Source organism: Poecilia formosa, unplaced genomic scaffold, assembly GCF_000485575.1.
Source record: "Poecilia formosa unplaced genomic scaffold, Poecilia_formosa-5.1.2 Scaffold15, whole genome shotgun sequence".
Taxonomy (NCBI): domain Eukaryota; kingdom Metazoa; phylum Chordata; class Actinopteri; order Cyprinodontiformes; family Poeciliidae; genus Poecilia; species Poecilia formosa.
The window spans coordinates 3,260,790-3,278,215 of record NW_006799954.1 but is presented as its reverse complement, the minus strand read 5'-3'; the positions used below and the strand labels follow the sequence as shown (position 1 = coordinate 3,278,215).

The 17,426-nt window shown below is 38.6% G+C and overlaps 1 protein-coding gene and 1 long non-coding RNA gene across 5 annotated transcripts in view; one reads left to right on the top strand and one right to left on the bottom strand.

Annotated features, from left to right (window-relative positions):
* micu1 (mitochondrial calcium uptake 1) overlaps positions 1–17,426 on the bottom strand; it is a 41,585-nt gene that overhangs the window by 10,344 nt on the left and 13,815 nt on the right. The window contains exons 5-9 of one of the 4 annotated variants that reach the window (XM_007546251.2): positions 14,350–14,393; positions 11,605–11,616; positions 3,163–3,168; positions 2,350–2,464; positions 173–255 (exon numbers count right to left, since the gene is read on the bottom strand). In XM_007546251.2, the coding sequence (XP_007546313.1) occupies positions 173–255; positions 2,350–2,464; positions 3,163–3,168; positions 11,605–11,616; positions 14,350–14,393 (260 nt within the window). The remainder of the gene's footprint in view (positions 1–172; positions 256–2,349; positions 2,465–3,162; positions 3,169–11,604; positions 11,617–14,349; positions 14,394–17,426) is intronic. The other 3 variants (XM_007546252.2, XM_007546253.2, XM_007546254.2) reach the window with 3 other exon arrangements.
* Positions 3,163–11,489, top strand: LOC107835607 (uncharacterized). Its single transcript, XR_001661409.1, has 2 exons — positions 3,163–6,343; positions 6,565–11,489. It is a non-coding gene; the product is annotated as an uncharacterized LOC107835607 (long non-coding RNA).

The window sequence follows — 17,426 nt, the reverse complement described above, 5'->3', positions numbered from 1 at the left end:
CGCTGACTTATAGCATTTAATTCCTCTAATTTATTCATTAATGTTTGTCAAACTTAATTTTACTGGAGATCGGTCCCAACTCTATTCCATGTCAGTGTTTTACAGTTCAAATTTGACCAATTTTGCTGAGTATTCAAACGTTTCCCATTTCTCCTGCTGTTAGCAGTCTGACCTGTTCAAACTCCTCCAGGTCCACTTCTCCATCGCCGTTCAGGTCAAACATCTTGAAAGCAATCTCAAAGTTCCTCTGGGGAGCTGGACACAGCAGAACACGAAGACACAAAAAGAGATACGCTCTTAAATCAGCGCGGCACAATATGAAGAGAGGAGCCGCAAAAAGTAATGACATATTAACTATGGAGCAGGTTGTGTGATCACACCACTGGGGATGGGCTTCGGGTCAAACATACAGACAATAAACATTCCTCTGAGCACCAAACAAAAACGGCACAATTAACCTCTCCGTCTGCCGGCAGTGGTGCTGCTGCAACATACAGCGCTGAGAAAAATGTTTGCTCCTTAAAGATATATTGTGCTATACGACGTATTGAAGAAAACGTACTGGCTTAATGCTTAAACCAGTAGGTGACTGCTTTCAAATCCTCTAAGCATTTAATGTTTTCATTTCCTAACATTACTTATGTTGCTGCAGCATCACAGCCTCTCAGGTCACCAATTCCCAAATGTAAAATAAACTGGCAGCTACCAGGAAGCTGATTGGTTTGAACTATGGTGCAAAAGCCCCAGATGAACACCCAGGTAAACGATTTCAGCATCTTAACAGGGATCCTGTGGGACTCTAGATGCATTTAAGCCCTAAGCAGACCACCCCACCCCAAAAAGGTGGTTTATAATCTGACCTTTAGCAGACAACTGCTGCTTTGCACAGAAATCCTACAGATATGAAACGGCTGAATGTAATTTAAGTCTGTAGATTTAAAGGATAGATTTGATTTATTTAATATGAATGACTAAGATGGAACAAATTTTTGCAAAAAAGCATCCATCACTGGTCTACATTTGTATATAAAATGGATTGCAACCTGTCCGGTTCCTCGCATTTCTCCTTAAAAATGACTCAGCCTGAGACATTCTTTATACAAACAGATTATAATAAATGAACTAGCTAAACTACAAATGTAAATAAATTTAACAACCTTAAAGAGGAGGGATGGAAGTAAAATTTGTATTACTATTAGTTGAAATACTCTGAGCAGAAACATTACAGTGCAACTTCAGTTTCTGTTTGATTCAGCTGCTAATTTTAAAGAAACTGTCCAGCCGAGCGCACAGGAAACCTGACAGAGGAAGAGCTTATGCAACGCAAACAGAGCTGACCAAACTAACATCATCTTACTGGAAAAGGTCAGCTTTCATAATGAGTCTCTTCTGCCGCATTATAGAAGCAGAAAAGATGCAGCGCCTTGCAAAAGTATTGACACATTTTTAACCTTTTCACATTTTGCTCCATTGCAACAAGAAACACCAATGTATGTATTTGGGATTTTATGACTGAGCAACATTTTATTAGGGTATGATTGTGAAGTAGGAGGTGATTTACACTCTTTTTCCTGTAAATAGGAATCTGAAGTGTGGCATGCTTTTTGTTTTCAGACCCCTAAATAATCTACAGTGCAATCAATTCCCCTGCATGCAATAACTTAAAATTTGAAAAGTATAGAATGAAAACAAGCTAATTTCAGCTTGCTTGGATAGAATGCATTTATCAAGAATCACCAAAGATTCTCAACTGGATTTAGGCTGGACTTTGACTAGGCCATTTTTTATTTTTAACATTCTAGATGAGGTGAATCTGAAGTGCCAGGTTTTCTTCCAGCATCGTCCTGTATCTGGCTGCATCCAGCTTCTCATCATGTCTGAACAGCTTCCTTGTTTCTCCTGAAGGAAAGTATTCCCACAGCACAATGCTGCCACCACTAATCATCCACATAGGGAAAGTGGCTTCAATGTGAAGTGTTCAGTTATTTTTTTTTCTCCCACATACAAACAACGAACAAACTGAAAAACTCAATTTTCATCTCATCTGACCACAAAATGTTCTTTGTCACACTTGCTGTGTCACATCGCTTGAGGCAGGTAGATGCAATGTTTGTAGGGATATCAGAGTAAAAAGGACTGAAAAAGTGTGTCACACTTTTCAGATACTTAAATTTGAACCTTGTTTTCCTCTTACAGAATTATTTATTACCTAATTTATGCACAAATTCTAATAAAGTACATGAAAATATGTGGTTGGAACTTAGCAAAATGTATAAAAGACCGCGAGGAATCAATACTTTTCTTCTGCGAACTTGTCACCCACAGGCAATGTGAACAGATTATACTTACTGGACAGCACTGTAGTGAGGAAAATGTAGTCAGAGAAGGAGATAAGGCCACATTCTCCTAATGCATAAAATATGCTGTCCTCATCTGCAAACTTCTCTCTCTCCTGGGCAATTTTCTGCTCATCCAGGTCAGGACAGAAAAAAAGGGGGGAAAAAAGTTACAAACAGCACAAACTTTACAGATTCTGCAGCGACGGTGTGTTTCAGAGTTGAAACAGAGAGCATGTACAGTACGCAATGGACACATAAGCATTGTTATTTTTTCCCCACGCACATATCGAGAAAAAAAAAAGTCACAATGCACATAAGGGTTAATTATATCCAGACGGGTTATGACAGGAGTCATGCAACTGCTGCATACACGTGAAGCCATTCAGATGGGTGAGGGTGACATCGAAAAACAATTAGTGACTGGTCAGGTCAGGTTGGAGACACATTATCCACCAGAGGCTTTACTCACAGTGTGAAGGTGACATTAAAAACAGGGGGAAACATCATGAAAGACTGTAGCACAAACACAGTTTTAATTAACCATCTCTGAAACCCAACTCAAACAGAAAACATGTTAATTTAACTCCCTACACACAGAGATGCTCAGCTGACCTGATGTTTTCCAGTCAGCATGTGTGTGTGTGTGTATTAACAGCGTTACATGAAAGTCCTTTATTTACATGCACACACTCAGAGAAAGACTTGAAAGACAGAAGTGGGACGCTCCACCACACAGAAGGACAGAGCATGCCTAGTGGAGGAGTGACGGCAGAGTGCGGTGGGTAGAAGGATGTGGGGCCACGCTGAGCCCTCGTGGAGTTACCTCCGTCTGCAAACGGGTCCATTTCAGAGGAGGAGGAGGGAGGACAAACAACTGTTAGAGAACATTGTGGCCTCTGCTGTGTTCAGCAGGGCCTTGGATGACAAAAAACACGCATGTGGCATTCACAGAGTCACACAGAAAACTATCAGACATCATCGTAACAATACAAGAGCGCTGGTGGAGGCCACTCAAAGTTAGGCGTTTAAATATGTCTTATCCTGATGGAGCTGAAGTATGATGGGAGAATCAGAAAAATCCTAAACCCGCTTTTTTTAGAATAAGCGGGTTTGTGAAGAATTTCTTCATATTTAGTAATGTTACAGCTGTCAGTGGACATTAGTTTTTTTTTATATATATATATATATATTGTATCTGATAAATAAAACTGGAAATAAACATATTTATTTCCATCTTTTTTCCATTTGTTCTTAGAGGGGAAAGGGGAAGTTGGTCATGTCATAGTGATGCAGCAAAGGATTGTGGGGGAATTTAACTGATGCAAAGAAGCAGCACCCCATCAGCGGTGTGGTAGTCTTCTTTCAAAGTGTCAAAAGGGTTAAAAATCAGTTGTCGGCTATTGCAGCAGTTTTAATCTCGAATGTCAACATGGACCCAAATTTTTGCATCAGTGCATCCACAGATACAGCAAAAAAAAAAATTCAATGTATTTTATTTGGATTTTATGCAAATATGCAATACAATTGTGAAGCAGAAGGAAAATAATATATTTTTTTATATTTTGCAAAAAGTGCTTCATTTGTTTCCATTTAGCCACCTTAACAGATACATGCCCTTAAATAAGATCAATTGCAAACAACAGCCATCAGAAGTCCCCTAATTAGTAGTTAGAATTAGCTTGTGTGTAATTTAGCCTTACTATAATTACAGCTGTAATGTGAAGTGCTCAGTGTTTTGTTAGAGAACAAACAGCATCATTATTAGGACCAAGGAACACATCACATGGATTTGGGAGGCAGGTGTGGAGAAGGTTCCAAGCATTGGAAGGGCCTATCTAAAGGCCAGACCTTAATATAACTGAGATTTTACTGACATGACTCAATTGATGTTAACAGGTGTTTTCCATACTATTTAATATATTTTTTTGTGAACAGTGAAAAATCATGGATCCTTCCCTCCGCTTCACAGTGATGCACCACTGTGTCTGTCTACCATATAAAAGCCCATTAAATATAATAATATATGATCAGTAATTTGGAAATAAATAGCTCAGCACTGCATGTCTGTTTCATCTGAAGTAAATCAAAGTGATGAAGCACTAATCAGTATTATTTCCCAAGCTGAATGCTGATTAAATCCTGGATAATGCAAACCCCACATCCCCACTTCCAGCCCTTTAGAAAAAACATAAATAAATGCTTAAAATTGAGTGGTGCCCCATTCACCGCATAATAATTCATTCACAGTCTGTCGCCAAGAACCAACTCCCTCCTCGTAACATACAGAAAGCACAGTGGCTGCTAAAGACAATCAAATTACAGTTAACAAAATTACACCCTTAATTTAAGTCCAGTCTGACTTTGGCAAGTCAGCAATGCAGAGACATAAAAGAGCAGATTTTACTGTGACATGTATTATTAATGTCATCTACATTAGCCATATTGGAGGGAGAGGAGGAGGGAGTGTGGGGGCAAACAGGAGGTAAGAGAAAGAATGCATCTGATGCTTGCATCTGATGGAGAATGAAAGAGAAATATATCAGATGTCCTAAAGGTCACAGACACAGAGAACAATTCAGAAAGGAGTAAAACCAGGAAGAGCAGAGAGAGGTTGGATGCGTAATAAAGGAAATGAAAGGAAGCCGTCTCGGTTTGTGTGTTAATGCCAGACCAAAAAATCAAAAGGGCAAACAAACAAGCATTGCTCCGGTAGAAAGGTATCCTACATACAGCCACAAATACCCAGAGACACACTGGGCCTCGTTATTATTGCCATTATCAGAACTGAGGCACAGAGCACATTAAATATAATGGCTTACTTTCCCCCTGGCCTGAGTCAAGGACAAAAACAGCCCCACAGAACAGCCTGACTCACCTTGACAAAAAGCAAATGCTATAAAGATCAAAGAGAGGGAGCAAATGGCATATTTATCTGGTAAAATAAGAAATCTTGGACCAGTTCAGGGCCAAACAAACTAGTAAACTCTCCACAGATCTTCCTTTTAAGATCTCAATCTGGAGTCAGTCTATTCTCTCTCTTACACAGAGAGCTGTGAACACACATCAAACTATGAATCATATTTATCATCGGCAAGCTATATGAAAGCGCCATTATGCAGCAGTAAATGTAAAGATGCTTTCCAGCCTTTCATAGTGGAACTGGAGTAAAAATAATAGTGAGAATTCACCTCTAACTGCTGAATGAACCTCTTTAAAGTTCATTTCATCTACTGGATTGGTATTTTTATTCAGAATTTGCTGCTATGAAACTGGACTGGCCTGGCTCACATGCATCAGTTATTTCTATTTGGTCTGATCCATCTGCAACACATAGTCCAAAAGCCTTTTGGTTGATCGTCGTCATATTCAGCAAACTGGAGAGAGTTAGCAAGGGAAATTTTGGAAAGCAACCGTTAAATTCAAAGCATTGTTGCTGTGAAAAAACGAGGCTCTAGAACACCAAAATTCAATATGATACTATAATTATTACCGTTTTGCCAAAAACTAACCCCGAGTCTACATTTTCTTTTAAAGTCACTGATACTAAAATGTCTGAAAGCTGATAAATTACTGTAGAAACTCGGTGTGTCAGTGTCATTTTTGATTGTTTGCTGTCTGAATAAATCCTCCGGGATGGTGATGCGCCTCATACATCTCTTCACATGCCAGCTAAGTTATAGCCAAGTCCACCAGCTGCACACAGATGAATAACTGAGCTGGCCCACCAGCATGTGAGATGAGGCAGAAACATAGTGCTGACAGAGCTGCTGGTTGAACTCTGAGCTCTGCTGGAGGTTGGACAGTGAAATGTACTGCTGTCATACAGACACACAGAGAGGGTGAAAGGTTTGGCCGGGGCTAATCTTTCCACTGACTATCAGCACATTAGGCCCCATCCGGCCAAGATTCAAGAGGAAAAGGAAAGAAACAAACGAGGCTCATGTGAGACTGGATGAATGTCTTAGGACTTACATATGACAATCGCCACATTGATGTCATACTAGGTTAGAGTCCCAGTTAAACGACGTTTAACTGAAGTCCTAAAAGGGGCGCGGGTTTAATGGTTTTATCTTTTTTAATCTTTTTTTTTTTTCAAAATCTCTCTCTCTTTCTCACTGTTTATTCGATGTCACATGCTGTTTTTATTTTAATTATGTAAAGCACTTTGAAATGCCTTGCTGCTGAAATGTGCTATACAAATAAAATTTGATTGATTGATTGATAGAAAATGAGGCTGTCAGACTTCACCTTTAATGCACACCAGGGCATCTGGCTAGGGTGCCGATGGCTGCTTAAACTTGGCCTTCAATGTGTGTAGAGACTGCAGTGCCTTGTCACAGATAAGATCCGTGGCCAACACTGCAGCAGCTCGGTAGAAGAGCAGACAGGAAACTGAAGGGAGGAAGGAAGGAAGGACAGGCTACGCTTTGCTTAATTTGAAACATTAATATTCAGGTTCTCAGTAGCTTTAGACGCAAGTTGAAATAACCTGACAAACTTGAGTGTAAGGAGAAATGAGTCCAACTGGATCAACATATACAGCATGAGAACAAAATGACTGAAGGATGTAGTGAATAAAAATGCTATAAATCAGAATCAGCACCTGTATGTCCCCTGTGCCACACTGTGTGATGTGTTAGCTTAAGGGTTTCTGTCACTTTATCCGGTACAATACAATACACAGGTTTCAGGGGAAACACAATTCAGAATGACTTGCTTGGGGCTAAAGGTAACTGTTGTCTGACTTGGATATTTCTGGACTGTGGCTCAAAGCTCTGACTGTGTAAGAGGAAAGCTAGAAAGCACTGTGCTGAAAAACACTAAAGGAAAACCATGAAGCATCTTTCACCACCTTAGAGATCAAAAGTCAACATTTACTGATGCATACTGGTGCATGGTAATAAATTGGGATCAAAAGAGACCACCGTTTGCAGGTGAACAGATTGGTGTGTGTGTGTGTGTAGGATAAATTAATGCATTCGCTCTCCACCTCTAATCCCTGGGGTAAATGGATAGCAGGTGCTATGCTAATAACTCTTGATTACTCAGGGAGCACATTTTGAAAAATGACTCCTTATGTGGAACACTTATCAGCAAATTTTATTTGCTTAAGAAAGTGAAGCGTCTTATCCCAAAGAAGAGTAAACAAAATGAGCCGAGAGGCTTTAGAGAAAACCCAACTTCTAATGAGTTTAAAGAGGAGATGCAGAAAGAAAGAACTAGCTTTGACGGAGAGAAAAACAGACGGAAAGGTTAGAGAAAGACAGAACATTAAACCAAACACTGCCATGAAAAGTTCTTCAGCCTTGCAGATTTTGTCTTTTTTTTTTTGCATTCGTTTCATATCATCAAACACATTTTAACTTCAAATAACGAGAGCAAATACAAACCATAGTGTTCAAAAGATGATTTCATTTATTAATGTAACAGAGCTATTCAAAACATAATGACTGTATGTGAAAAAGTTAAGTCAATTACAGTCTTAGGAGCAATAACAGTAATCAAGTGTTTGCAGTAATTGGAATAACTTTTTTTTACATCACTATGGATAAATTTTGACTCATTTTTCAAACAATTGTGGAGGGTTTTCAAGTTCCCATCTGAGCCATCAGACCGTCACACTACAACCATTATTCTTGACTTTTGAAAATTCAAATTTACCCTAGATATGATGGGACACACTCAAATCAATCTCACAGCTGACATGTTAGCCAAGCTTCTTTCTTATTGTTGAGTCATGAACACTAACTTCAAATTAGGTAAATGCATTCTGCTAGCACGTTAAGATATTCTTTGGGGTTCTATTGTGCTCTTCTAGATGAGTTGATGTACTCAGAGTTTTCTTCATTTAAGGTCTACAGGAGTCACAAATCCTCCAAAATGAATTTTTAACCATTACTTAACTGATAAACATAAGAAATTTTGATTCTAATCTGAGTTTGGAACACGACACGTTGCTTTCTGAAATATTTTAGCCTACTGGATGTTGTCAGACAGGTCCTGTTGAGTGAGTTTCTTAATTGTGCAGGTCAGGCAGTAATCAGGTCTTGCAGAGGTGATCAGGGAATTTTCTGAAAACGTCATTTTGTATTTACTAACGTTATCCTTGTCTAACTTTAAATATGTTTGATGATCAAAAACATAACACATCTGAAAGGGGAACATGTGTTTTCCAGACCCATGTACACATATTTTAAAATAAAAACACAGCTGTCATGATCAAAATGGTTTCCTGGAAGCTTCCTGTGAAATCAGAAAAGGTCAACATGACATGAGTTGATGTAAAAAGAGGCTCGTTTCTCGTCCAAACTCCATCGGACTGACAGCAGTGGATTCTCCATCTTAGTAGGTCACACTGAAAACAGTTTAGCTCCACAAAGAGAAATACAGAAGACCACAGCATGAACACTGGGAAAAAAAATTAGATGAACAGATCAAGTCCTGGTTTCAGGAGCTCTGAACCATGCTCTACGAAGAAAAAAAAAAAAAAGAAAGAAAAAAAAATCATGCAGGAATGACATCTCAACAATCCAGAGGATGGATTTGTGAAGGCTCGCAAGCACATCAAAACAGCCTTGACATTTGCTAACAAAGCAGTTTCCTAGATCCAAACCCACGCCGCGATGCCACCATGCGCAGGAAGGAGGCGCCACCACCGGCTACTTTCCTCTGAGGCACAGGCAAAAAGAGCAGTGCATGCTGGAGAGAGCAGCTGGAGCACCAAAGCATGTGGAAACTAGAGCTGATACTTCTTAGAGGAAATGACAGGATGAGGAGAAAAGGTGCGTTTCCAAAGCAAGACAGAGGGAGTTGCAGGGGAACAGCACAGCTATGATCTGCCATCGACTTTATGAATTTGTCATTTTTAGCTGCTCTTTGCGTCTCAGCTCGCAAGGATCGACTTTCTTCATAAAGTTCAACTATACACCTAAACGAAACACACTTTAGGGGAGTGACTGCTGTCATGAAAATTATGTAGCAGTGCTGCAGCGTTTAATAATCCCTGCAGAGGCAAAGTATAGTCCTCACTTTTAATAATTCAGCAGGGCAGGTATGCCACGCAGCTGCCTGGAACAAGCTAAACAAAAGGGCATCTGGAAGGTCGCCAGCACAATGTCAAAGAACAATGCAAAGCCTCATGCAGGCACACACACAGGTGGGGAGTACAGCCACTTCACTGCATGGCACCGCCTATTCTTCTCATGGTGAACAGGTTGCAACCTGGCCTTTGCTGCGCTCGCCTTATCTTCTCATTACGCAGACTGACAGAGGTATTCAGACCAGAAAACAGGTCTAATCATTCTGCAGATAAAGGAGTAGGTCAAAGCTCTCCTTATTCAGTATAATTGATCATGTGGTGGTTATAGAAAGTATTCACACCCCTGGGAGCAGCAACAGTAAAAGTGTTACTTTTACAGCGTTCCATAACGTTGTGGAACGATTTTCTGTTACATATTTGAAGTGCCCAATTTTAAAACACACTTTTAACACACGTTGAGACTTTTGACCTTACTTCCTTTAGTGTTTTCTTGTTCTTATTGTGTTTTATCTGCTCCATATTTTGAGTGTATTGATTTTAATCTGTACAGCACTTTGTCGCTGCTGTTGTTTTAAAGTGCTTTATAAATAAAGTAGTAGTAGTTGGATGTTTTGACCTTTTACAAATCAATCATAATAAATGTTTTCTGAAGGTGTAGTTCTCCTGCAGATTGAAACAAAATGTCCTCCAAGACTTCATGTTTAATCTTCTACCTTTACAAGCCTTCCAGGGCTGCTGCCAGGAAGGATCCCCACAGCATGATGTGGCCACCACCATGTTTCACAGAGAGGATGGCGTGTTTGTGGTGATGAGTGCCACACACAGTATCTTGTTTTATGGCCAAAAAGCTACATTTTGGTCTCATCACACCAAAGAACTTTCTTCCACTTGTGCCTTGATATGAGATTTCTCACTGCTTCTCTCCCATAAAGCTTTGACTGGTAAAAACCCAGCCAACAGTTGTCATCTGCTGCGTAGTCATGTAGTCATGGTAACCTGGTGTCTGCTCTCACTAACCTCCTTGATGCACATTCACTCAGGATGTGAGGATGGCCTGATCTAGTTACAGTTAGACATCCTTCCATTTCTTGATGGTGGATTTAACTTAACTCCAGGGATATTCAGTGCCTTACAGATTTTTATATCCACCCCCTGACTGATACTTTTCAATAACCTTTTCTTCAATTTGCTGGATTGTTCTTGTGGATCCAGTTGCCAGGAATACTAATTAACTCATTGAGAGAGTCTAGCACCAATTGACTGGATCTCTGTTGATTTAGGTCAGCCACTTTAAAGAGGGTGAATATTTAGTGTTATATTTTTTATCATCATTTTGTAGAAATCAGTTTTCACTTTGACATTAAAGGTTTTTTTGTTTTGTTTTTTTCTGTCAATAAAGCAAAGTTTTGTTGATTATAGTTGATTTGTAGAAGCAAAACAATTATGTAAGTACTTTTTTGGCACTATATTGGAAAATTACGAAGGGATACTGAGCTGTGTATTTCTATATGATGTGAGCAGCTACAGAGTCCTTAAAAGTAATGCTTAAGAACAAGACCTTTGAGAGCAATTTTTTAGGCTTTTCCTCCATTAATTCCTTTTACCCTTTAAAATAAAATATTTTATTGCAGCATCTTACACTGAACTTGTATAGAAATCCAATATTTGCACCACTAAATCAGTGGAGAAAAAAATAAACCACATAAAAAAATAATAGTTTCTTATAAAAATCCCCAGAGCCAATCTTATCGGTAGCAGTTTGTCTTCTATGACATTTCACAAGGTTGGAGCATACAAAGAGGAGCATCTTTGACCATTTCTCTTAGAACAATCTAGATTATCCTTATATACACATTTTAAGTTGCAACCCAGTCTTTTCTGGTTGTAAAAAAATTAAATGCACTGTCTGGCTGCAGTCCTGTCCAAAGCAACCATAAACTAAAGTGAAGCCATAATCTGCCAAATCTGCCGCAGTCTTACACTTGCTGAAGCTGAGATTTGCTAAAAAGAAGAGAAAAAAAAAGCACTTATTCAGCTGTTCCCCTGAACTAATAAAAGTGAGACGCTACACTCTTCGTCGTATCAAAGGTGTGAGTAATTAAAAAGAAGAGGAAGTTCAGGCTACGAGGAGGAAAAGTACACAGGAGTAAGAGTGGAGAAGTGGTGACTACAAAGTGCAGTTAATCATTCAGGTGCAACACATGCTGCCCGGCACACACCCCATACCTGCCAGAAGTCCTGCAGAGAGGGAGGGACAGAGCGACACAGAGACGAGGACGGAGGGAGGGAGACAGAGGAGAATTAGAAGAGGTGGAGAACCGGGGAGGGGAGTTCGTGGGTGGAGATTGGGGTAATCAGTAGGCAGTATGATTTGGAGCAGAGAAAAATGTGTGGGGTGGTTGAGAGATGTGGAACCAAGGATGACGGTTTTTATAAGGGAGGGAGGAGAGGAAAATATGGAGAGGAGGAATCATTTTGGGGGGGATGAGAGGGAGCAGCTGATTAGAGCATGGGAGAGTAATCAACAGTGAATAAAAGCAACACGTGGTCACATTAACGTTTCTGGCAGCTGAAAGCTTGTACGCACCATGATGGTGGTAGAGAAAAATCCCATTAACAGCTGAGAGCAGCACAACAATTTATGATCACATAAAAATCCATTTATAAACAGGAAAAAAAAACACAAATAGGGACAAAATATCCAGCTTATGATGCCAGTTTTTTTATTCAGACTGATCATAAAACGAAATGATCAGTAGGTAAACTTTATTTACAGTCTGCACTTACAGAGAGAATATATTTACCTCTTTAAATGTTCCATAAAATGGAGAATAGTTGGCTAAAACATTTTCAAATTCAACCTTAAAAAGGTCAGAGAGGGGCAGGTGCATCTAAATAACTTTCATCATGAACAATAAAATCAATCTCTGACAACTGAATTGACAAATTTAAATTGCAGAGATTCATTATGCAACAAGTGACTTATTTTTGATGATAATAGCTAACAACTAATGAAAAGCCCCAAAACAAAATTAAAATTTTCCATGAGACCAAACACAGAGAAGTGTTGTTCATGTTACGTTCTACATATTCATACAGTAGATGGACATCGTTTTCAGAAGGCTGGCATTTCTGCATTAAACTTTTAATGTAATATTCAAATTTTCAGAGAAACGAAAATGTGGGTTTCAGTAGCTGAAACAGAAATAAACAGGCAAAATAAAACACAATATGTGATGTACCTATGAGGTTTACTTTTTTAAAGTTAATTACTGGAATTAAATAGAAATACTGAGTCACCTTTAAAGCTTGCATAGATGAATCGTGACAAAGTATTTCAGAATGAAAGCAATATTCACTAGATTGCATTTTAAATTACTATATTTTAACATTTAAGCCTTTAAATGAACATGAGATTGATTTTTTTTTGGTCAAAGCATTTTTAAATGCAATCACCAAAAGGACAAAGAGGCTTTCAGAAAGAAAGCTCTTGTTTTACTCACATGACCTCCATGACATCAACTTTAGCGTCTGTTTACCACTCCACCCCAAGCTACAGCCCTCTCTTTTTCACCTTTATCCTCAAAACTCATTCACTCACTACTGATGTTCCACCATTGGCTATTCAGAGTCTAACGTCTTGGCATTTTTATTTTATTGCTTTTTTTGGCAGATGATCATACTGCTTTATTCTTCCTCCAACAAGTTAGAAGAGCTCATAAAGCTGCAGAGGAATCACATATCACTCTGAGCAGCCAGAGTGGGTGCAGCCGGTCACAGAGGGAAAGAAACACTCAGTGTCCCTCTGGTCATGGCAACGAATTCTCCAGGGTCAACCGAAGCTAAATATGGTACCAGAGTAAAAGTCATGTGTCTGGAGATTTGCATGGCAAATAAAAGAGACATGTGGCCTTGAGATAAGGGCAGCATTTACATAAGGGCTGTAAATAAAAAGTGTCTAATTTTGATTTTTGGAATCAACATCTTGCGTTTTTGACTAGTGAACGCCACAAGCTCTTTAGATATACATTTTAAATAAGGGTAATTTGAAGTTTCATCAAATACAGAAGAAAACAAGCAAGCATGGGTCTTGTCAAAGACACTGACTCTTTGGGGCTTAGTGGGGTTCATCATTATGGAGATTAGGAGCAGATTTATTCCAACCCGAAGGCTGATAAATTTCATAATGAGATTGGCAACTACAATCTTCACACTTATGATTCTCTATTATGAAATGAATAAGGATGGGCAGCTCCTGGCTTGGAGGAAAACTCATTTATATCTATGATGGCATAAAAAAAAAAAGAATAAAAAGGTCACAACTCAAAATCAAAGAAAGCTGTAATGGTTCTAATTATGGAAATGGTGACTCATAGTCATGATTTTTTCCTTAAAGATGGTAAATAGAAAAAAAAAAAAGATTGCTTGAGGCCTGAGATTCAGTCAGTCTGTTGGCAAGTTGAGACAGCTACAGAACCCCTTGAACTTTTTCGCATTGTTTTTGTAAATAAACAAACTTATGTATTCTTACTTAAATCTTACAACACTCAGAGCAGCAGATTTATGAAGTGGAAGAAAATGTATGAGGTACACACTGCATTTGAATTTCAGTTGCACATTTTTGTGGCATGTTTCTGCATTTTTAGTTCACCTTCCATCACTGTAGTTCAGGCTGAATGTTTAGGGGCATCAGAGTAAAGGAGTTGAATACAAATGCAGAACACAATTTTCAAACTTTTTAAATAAACTCATCATTTTCCATCCACCACATATGTAACATGACAAAAAACCAATGGGAAAAAGTTCAAGGGGTCTAAATACTTAGCAAGGTGCTTGGCCCTTTATCAGAAAGAGTACTTAACAACACAAATAACTTAAATAGCTAAAATATACATTGAAATAGAGCAGTAATGATTGAATTATATATATATACGTATATATATATTCATAAATAAAACTGATACTTCTTACCTTCCCATCATAGCGTTTCACAATGAACTGATCCAGGCCGAGATCTGAAGACGACACATGAAACAAAGACATGCAAATTATCAGAAACAGTCTAAAAATGGATATTAGGAAAACATAACACAGCAGCCTGAAGCTAGGAGACGATACAGTGTCATTACTGGACCTCCTGTGATCAATGACCCACGATGGAGATGGATAATAGCCATTAATAAACCATTTCCACTGCTCCAATTCTTTAAAATAAACAGTCTTCTCCATTCAGCTTTTACTATCCTGATGATTTTAAGTTACCTTTAGAGGTAAGAATAACAAATATGAGATAAAATAAGCGCTTAGAAGGTCTCTCTGAACATGATAAGGGAGATATGATATGGAAGCATTAGTCAAATTTTGGGCTATCATGACATATATCCAACAGAAATAACAAACTGTGTAAACAAAACATTTTGAAGCCTCTACTGATTATCTGCACATAAACACGCTAGTTATTGAGAAAGGAAATGCTTAAAAGAAGAGATTTAGAGCTGAAATCCTCATTTTCAACTAGAAAAAACTGAAATGTGGTCAGAAATGTACAGATAATTTTTTCCATGAAAATGGAAACATCCCATGGCATAATAGTGCCACCAACATTTTTCACAGTGGACATGATCTGCTCAGGGCCGTTGATGCTTTGGAAAAATGACATTTTACAGTTTTCAGACCAGAACACCTTTCATACATTTACTGTGTCCAATACATGATTTCTGGCAAACTGCAATAAGGAATCGTTTTCCAACAATTAAAAATATCTTACTGCTCTTCCATAAAGGCCAGATATGTGGCGTTCATGATAAATGGCCAAGTTACCAAGAACCTTTTAGCTGTTTTGTCTGATTTATGCTCTCCCTGTGCAGCTTGGCTTTTTCAAATGGACAGCCATTTCTTGGTAAAAGATATTCAAAGCTTTGGTATTATTTTATAACCTAACCCAGCTTGAACTCCTTTACTGATGTTTGAGTCTGTTCATTAATGTTCTCCAACAAACTTCTCAGGCTTTCACAGACCAGCTGTGTTTATACTGGGATTACATCACACGTAGCACTTACAAATTAAGAGATTTATAAAGGTAACGGCTTTTACTCAGTGGTAAAAAGAGTAAAGGAGACTGAATATATATGCACACCTCATGTTCCAGATGTTACTGTTAAAGTCATTATAGAAACCACGGTTAATTATTTCTTTCAAGTCACAATTAAGTGCTGCTTTACGTTTGTACATCACAAAGAATCTCAATAATATATATAAAAATTAGTGGTTGTACTTAATACTTTTGCAAGAATCATATTTAGGGAAAATTCTCCAAATTTGTATTTTATTTAGAAGGAAATTCAGATTATGTTTCACTGAAACCCCACATGTCTCATCTTATGCTACAGAGAAAAAACCTCTTTCTACTGAAAAACAAAACAATAGAAGCAGAATAAAGTCGGTCATCTGCAGCTCAGACCTCATTATCGTTTCTCTATAAATGTACGGTTTGGACATATTTGGGTTATGGGCCAAAAGAAGCCGAGAGTGAGATGGTTGCTTATAACGAAGCTGGGTAAACTATAGCCTTTTCTAATACTGGGAGAGCTGCAGTACCACAAACCATGGAGAAAAGGTATTAGATCCAACTACTGAAATTTAATAAGGGGCCAAGCTAGGAGCAGCCTTGAACGTGATTAGAAGATGAAGGTGGTGGGGTGAGGAAGGTCAGTGTAAACGTGTCAGGCCGTGTTAAGTCCTTATTAAGAGGTCTTGGATGTTTTTTTTCTGTGAATGAATCCTCCTAGGGTAACAGTCCTCACTTGCTGTGAATTCCACAGCAAAACGTATGATGCAATCGCATCCCATAAAATGTCACTCGAATCCAACACAGTTTTTACGTTGAATAATCAGGATGTGTGGCGCTGAAACATGTGTTAATGTTCGGCTTCCCGTGGCTGTAGATCAAATCTCTCTCACTGGGTGTCCGCTCGACGCCTGAAATCTGCTCCAGGTTCAGCCGGCTAATTGAAACAGCAACTGCTGTGTCATGATTCCCTGATCTCCACCCTGCCCACCCGCCCTCCTGCCCTCCTCATAGCGACGGGTATCTTTATAAGAAGAGCTGTCATGCAATCTGAGTTAAGAGCTCCTGTAGCTAAAATAGAGCGGGAGGAAAGGGGAAGGTATTCAGGAATGCTGATACAGCAGCTTTGACTTTTATTGGGAAAGATGTATGAAAAGAGCCTTTAAATTCGTTTGTACTTGTATTGCATTAGTAGCATTGGAACTAATTACTTAGCATTTAAGTTGAATACGAAGTCATTAGTATCAATCTTGTCGACATCCCACCAAGCTCCAATAAAATAAATGTAACTTAAGTATTTTTAATGTCTACTTTAATGTTTAGGTTGATTAAAGTGCCCAAGAACGTGATATAATCTAATACAGGACTTTTTTGTTGTTGTTGCTGTTTTGTTTTTTACGTTTTAGTATAAATAAAACCATCACACTTTCAACATGAAGGGATTTAAAGCATTTAAATCAAATTAAAATTCCTTCAATGGAACGTAAAATTTTTCATTTTTCATGTAGATGACTGTAAGGGAGGCAAAATGTCTCCAAAGGTCACTGCTACAGCTGTTTCATGCCAGAGACTTGTTTACGTCAGAAACACTGATGTTGACCCTTTTGGGTGAAGGTTTATTCTGTCGCTTGGCTGGACTAGAACATCCACATTCCTCTAACTTTCCATGGGTTTGTCATTCAGGAAGGGAAGCATTTTAGAATCTAACAGCACTTAAAATTATTTCAAGTAATTCCTATAACAACAGCATAGTTTGAGTTTTATATTACTTAGTAATTCACTTCCTTTATTCCACTTCAGCTACCAGTTGGTGGAGAGATTTTATCAACAGGAACTCACAGTTTAAAACGAGAACGCAATGAGTTTTATGTGCTTGAAGTAAACTTCATCTGTAAATTTCCAAAGGATCGAGGGATCAGCGTGTCGCCATGACAACCATTAGACACCATCTCATTGCCAATCCGTTGTCTGGCAGGCAAGC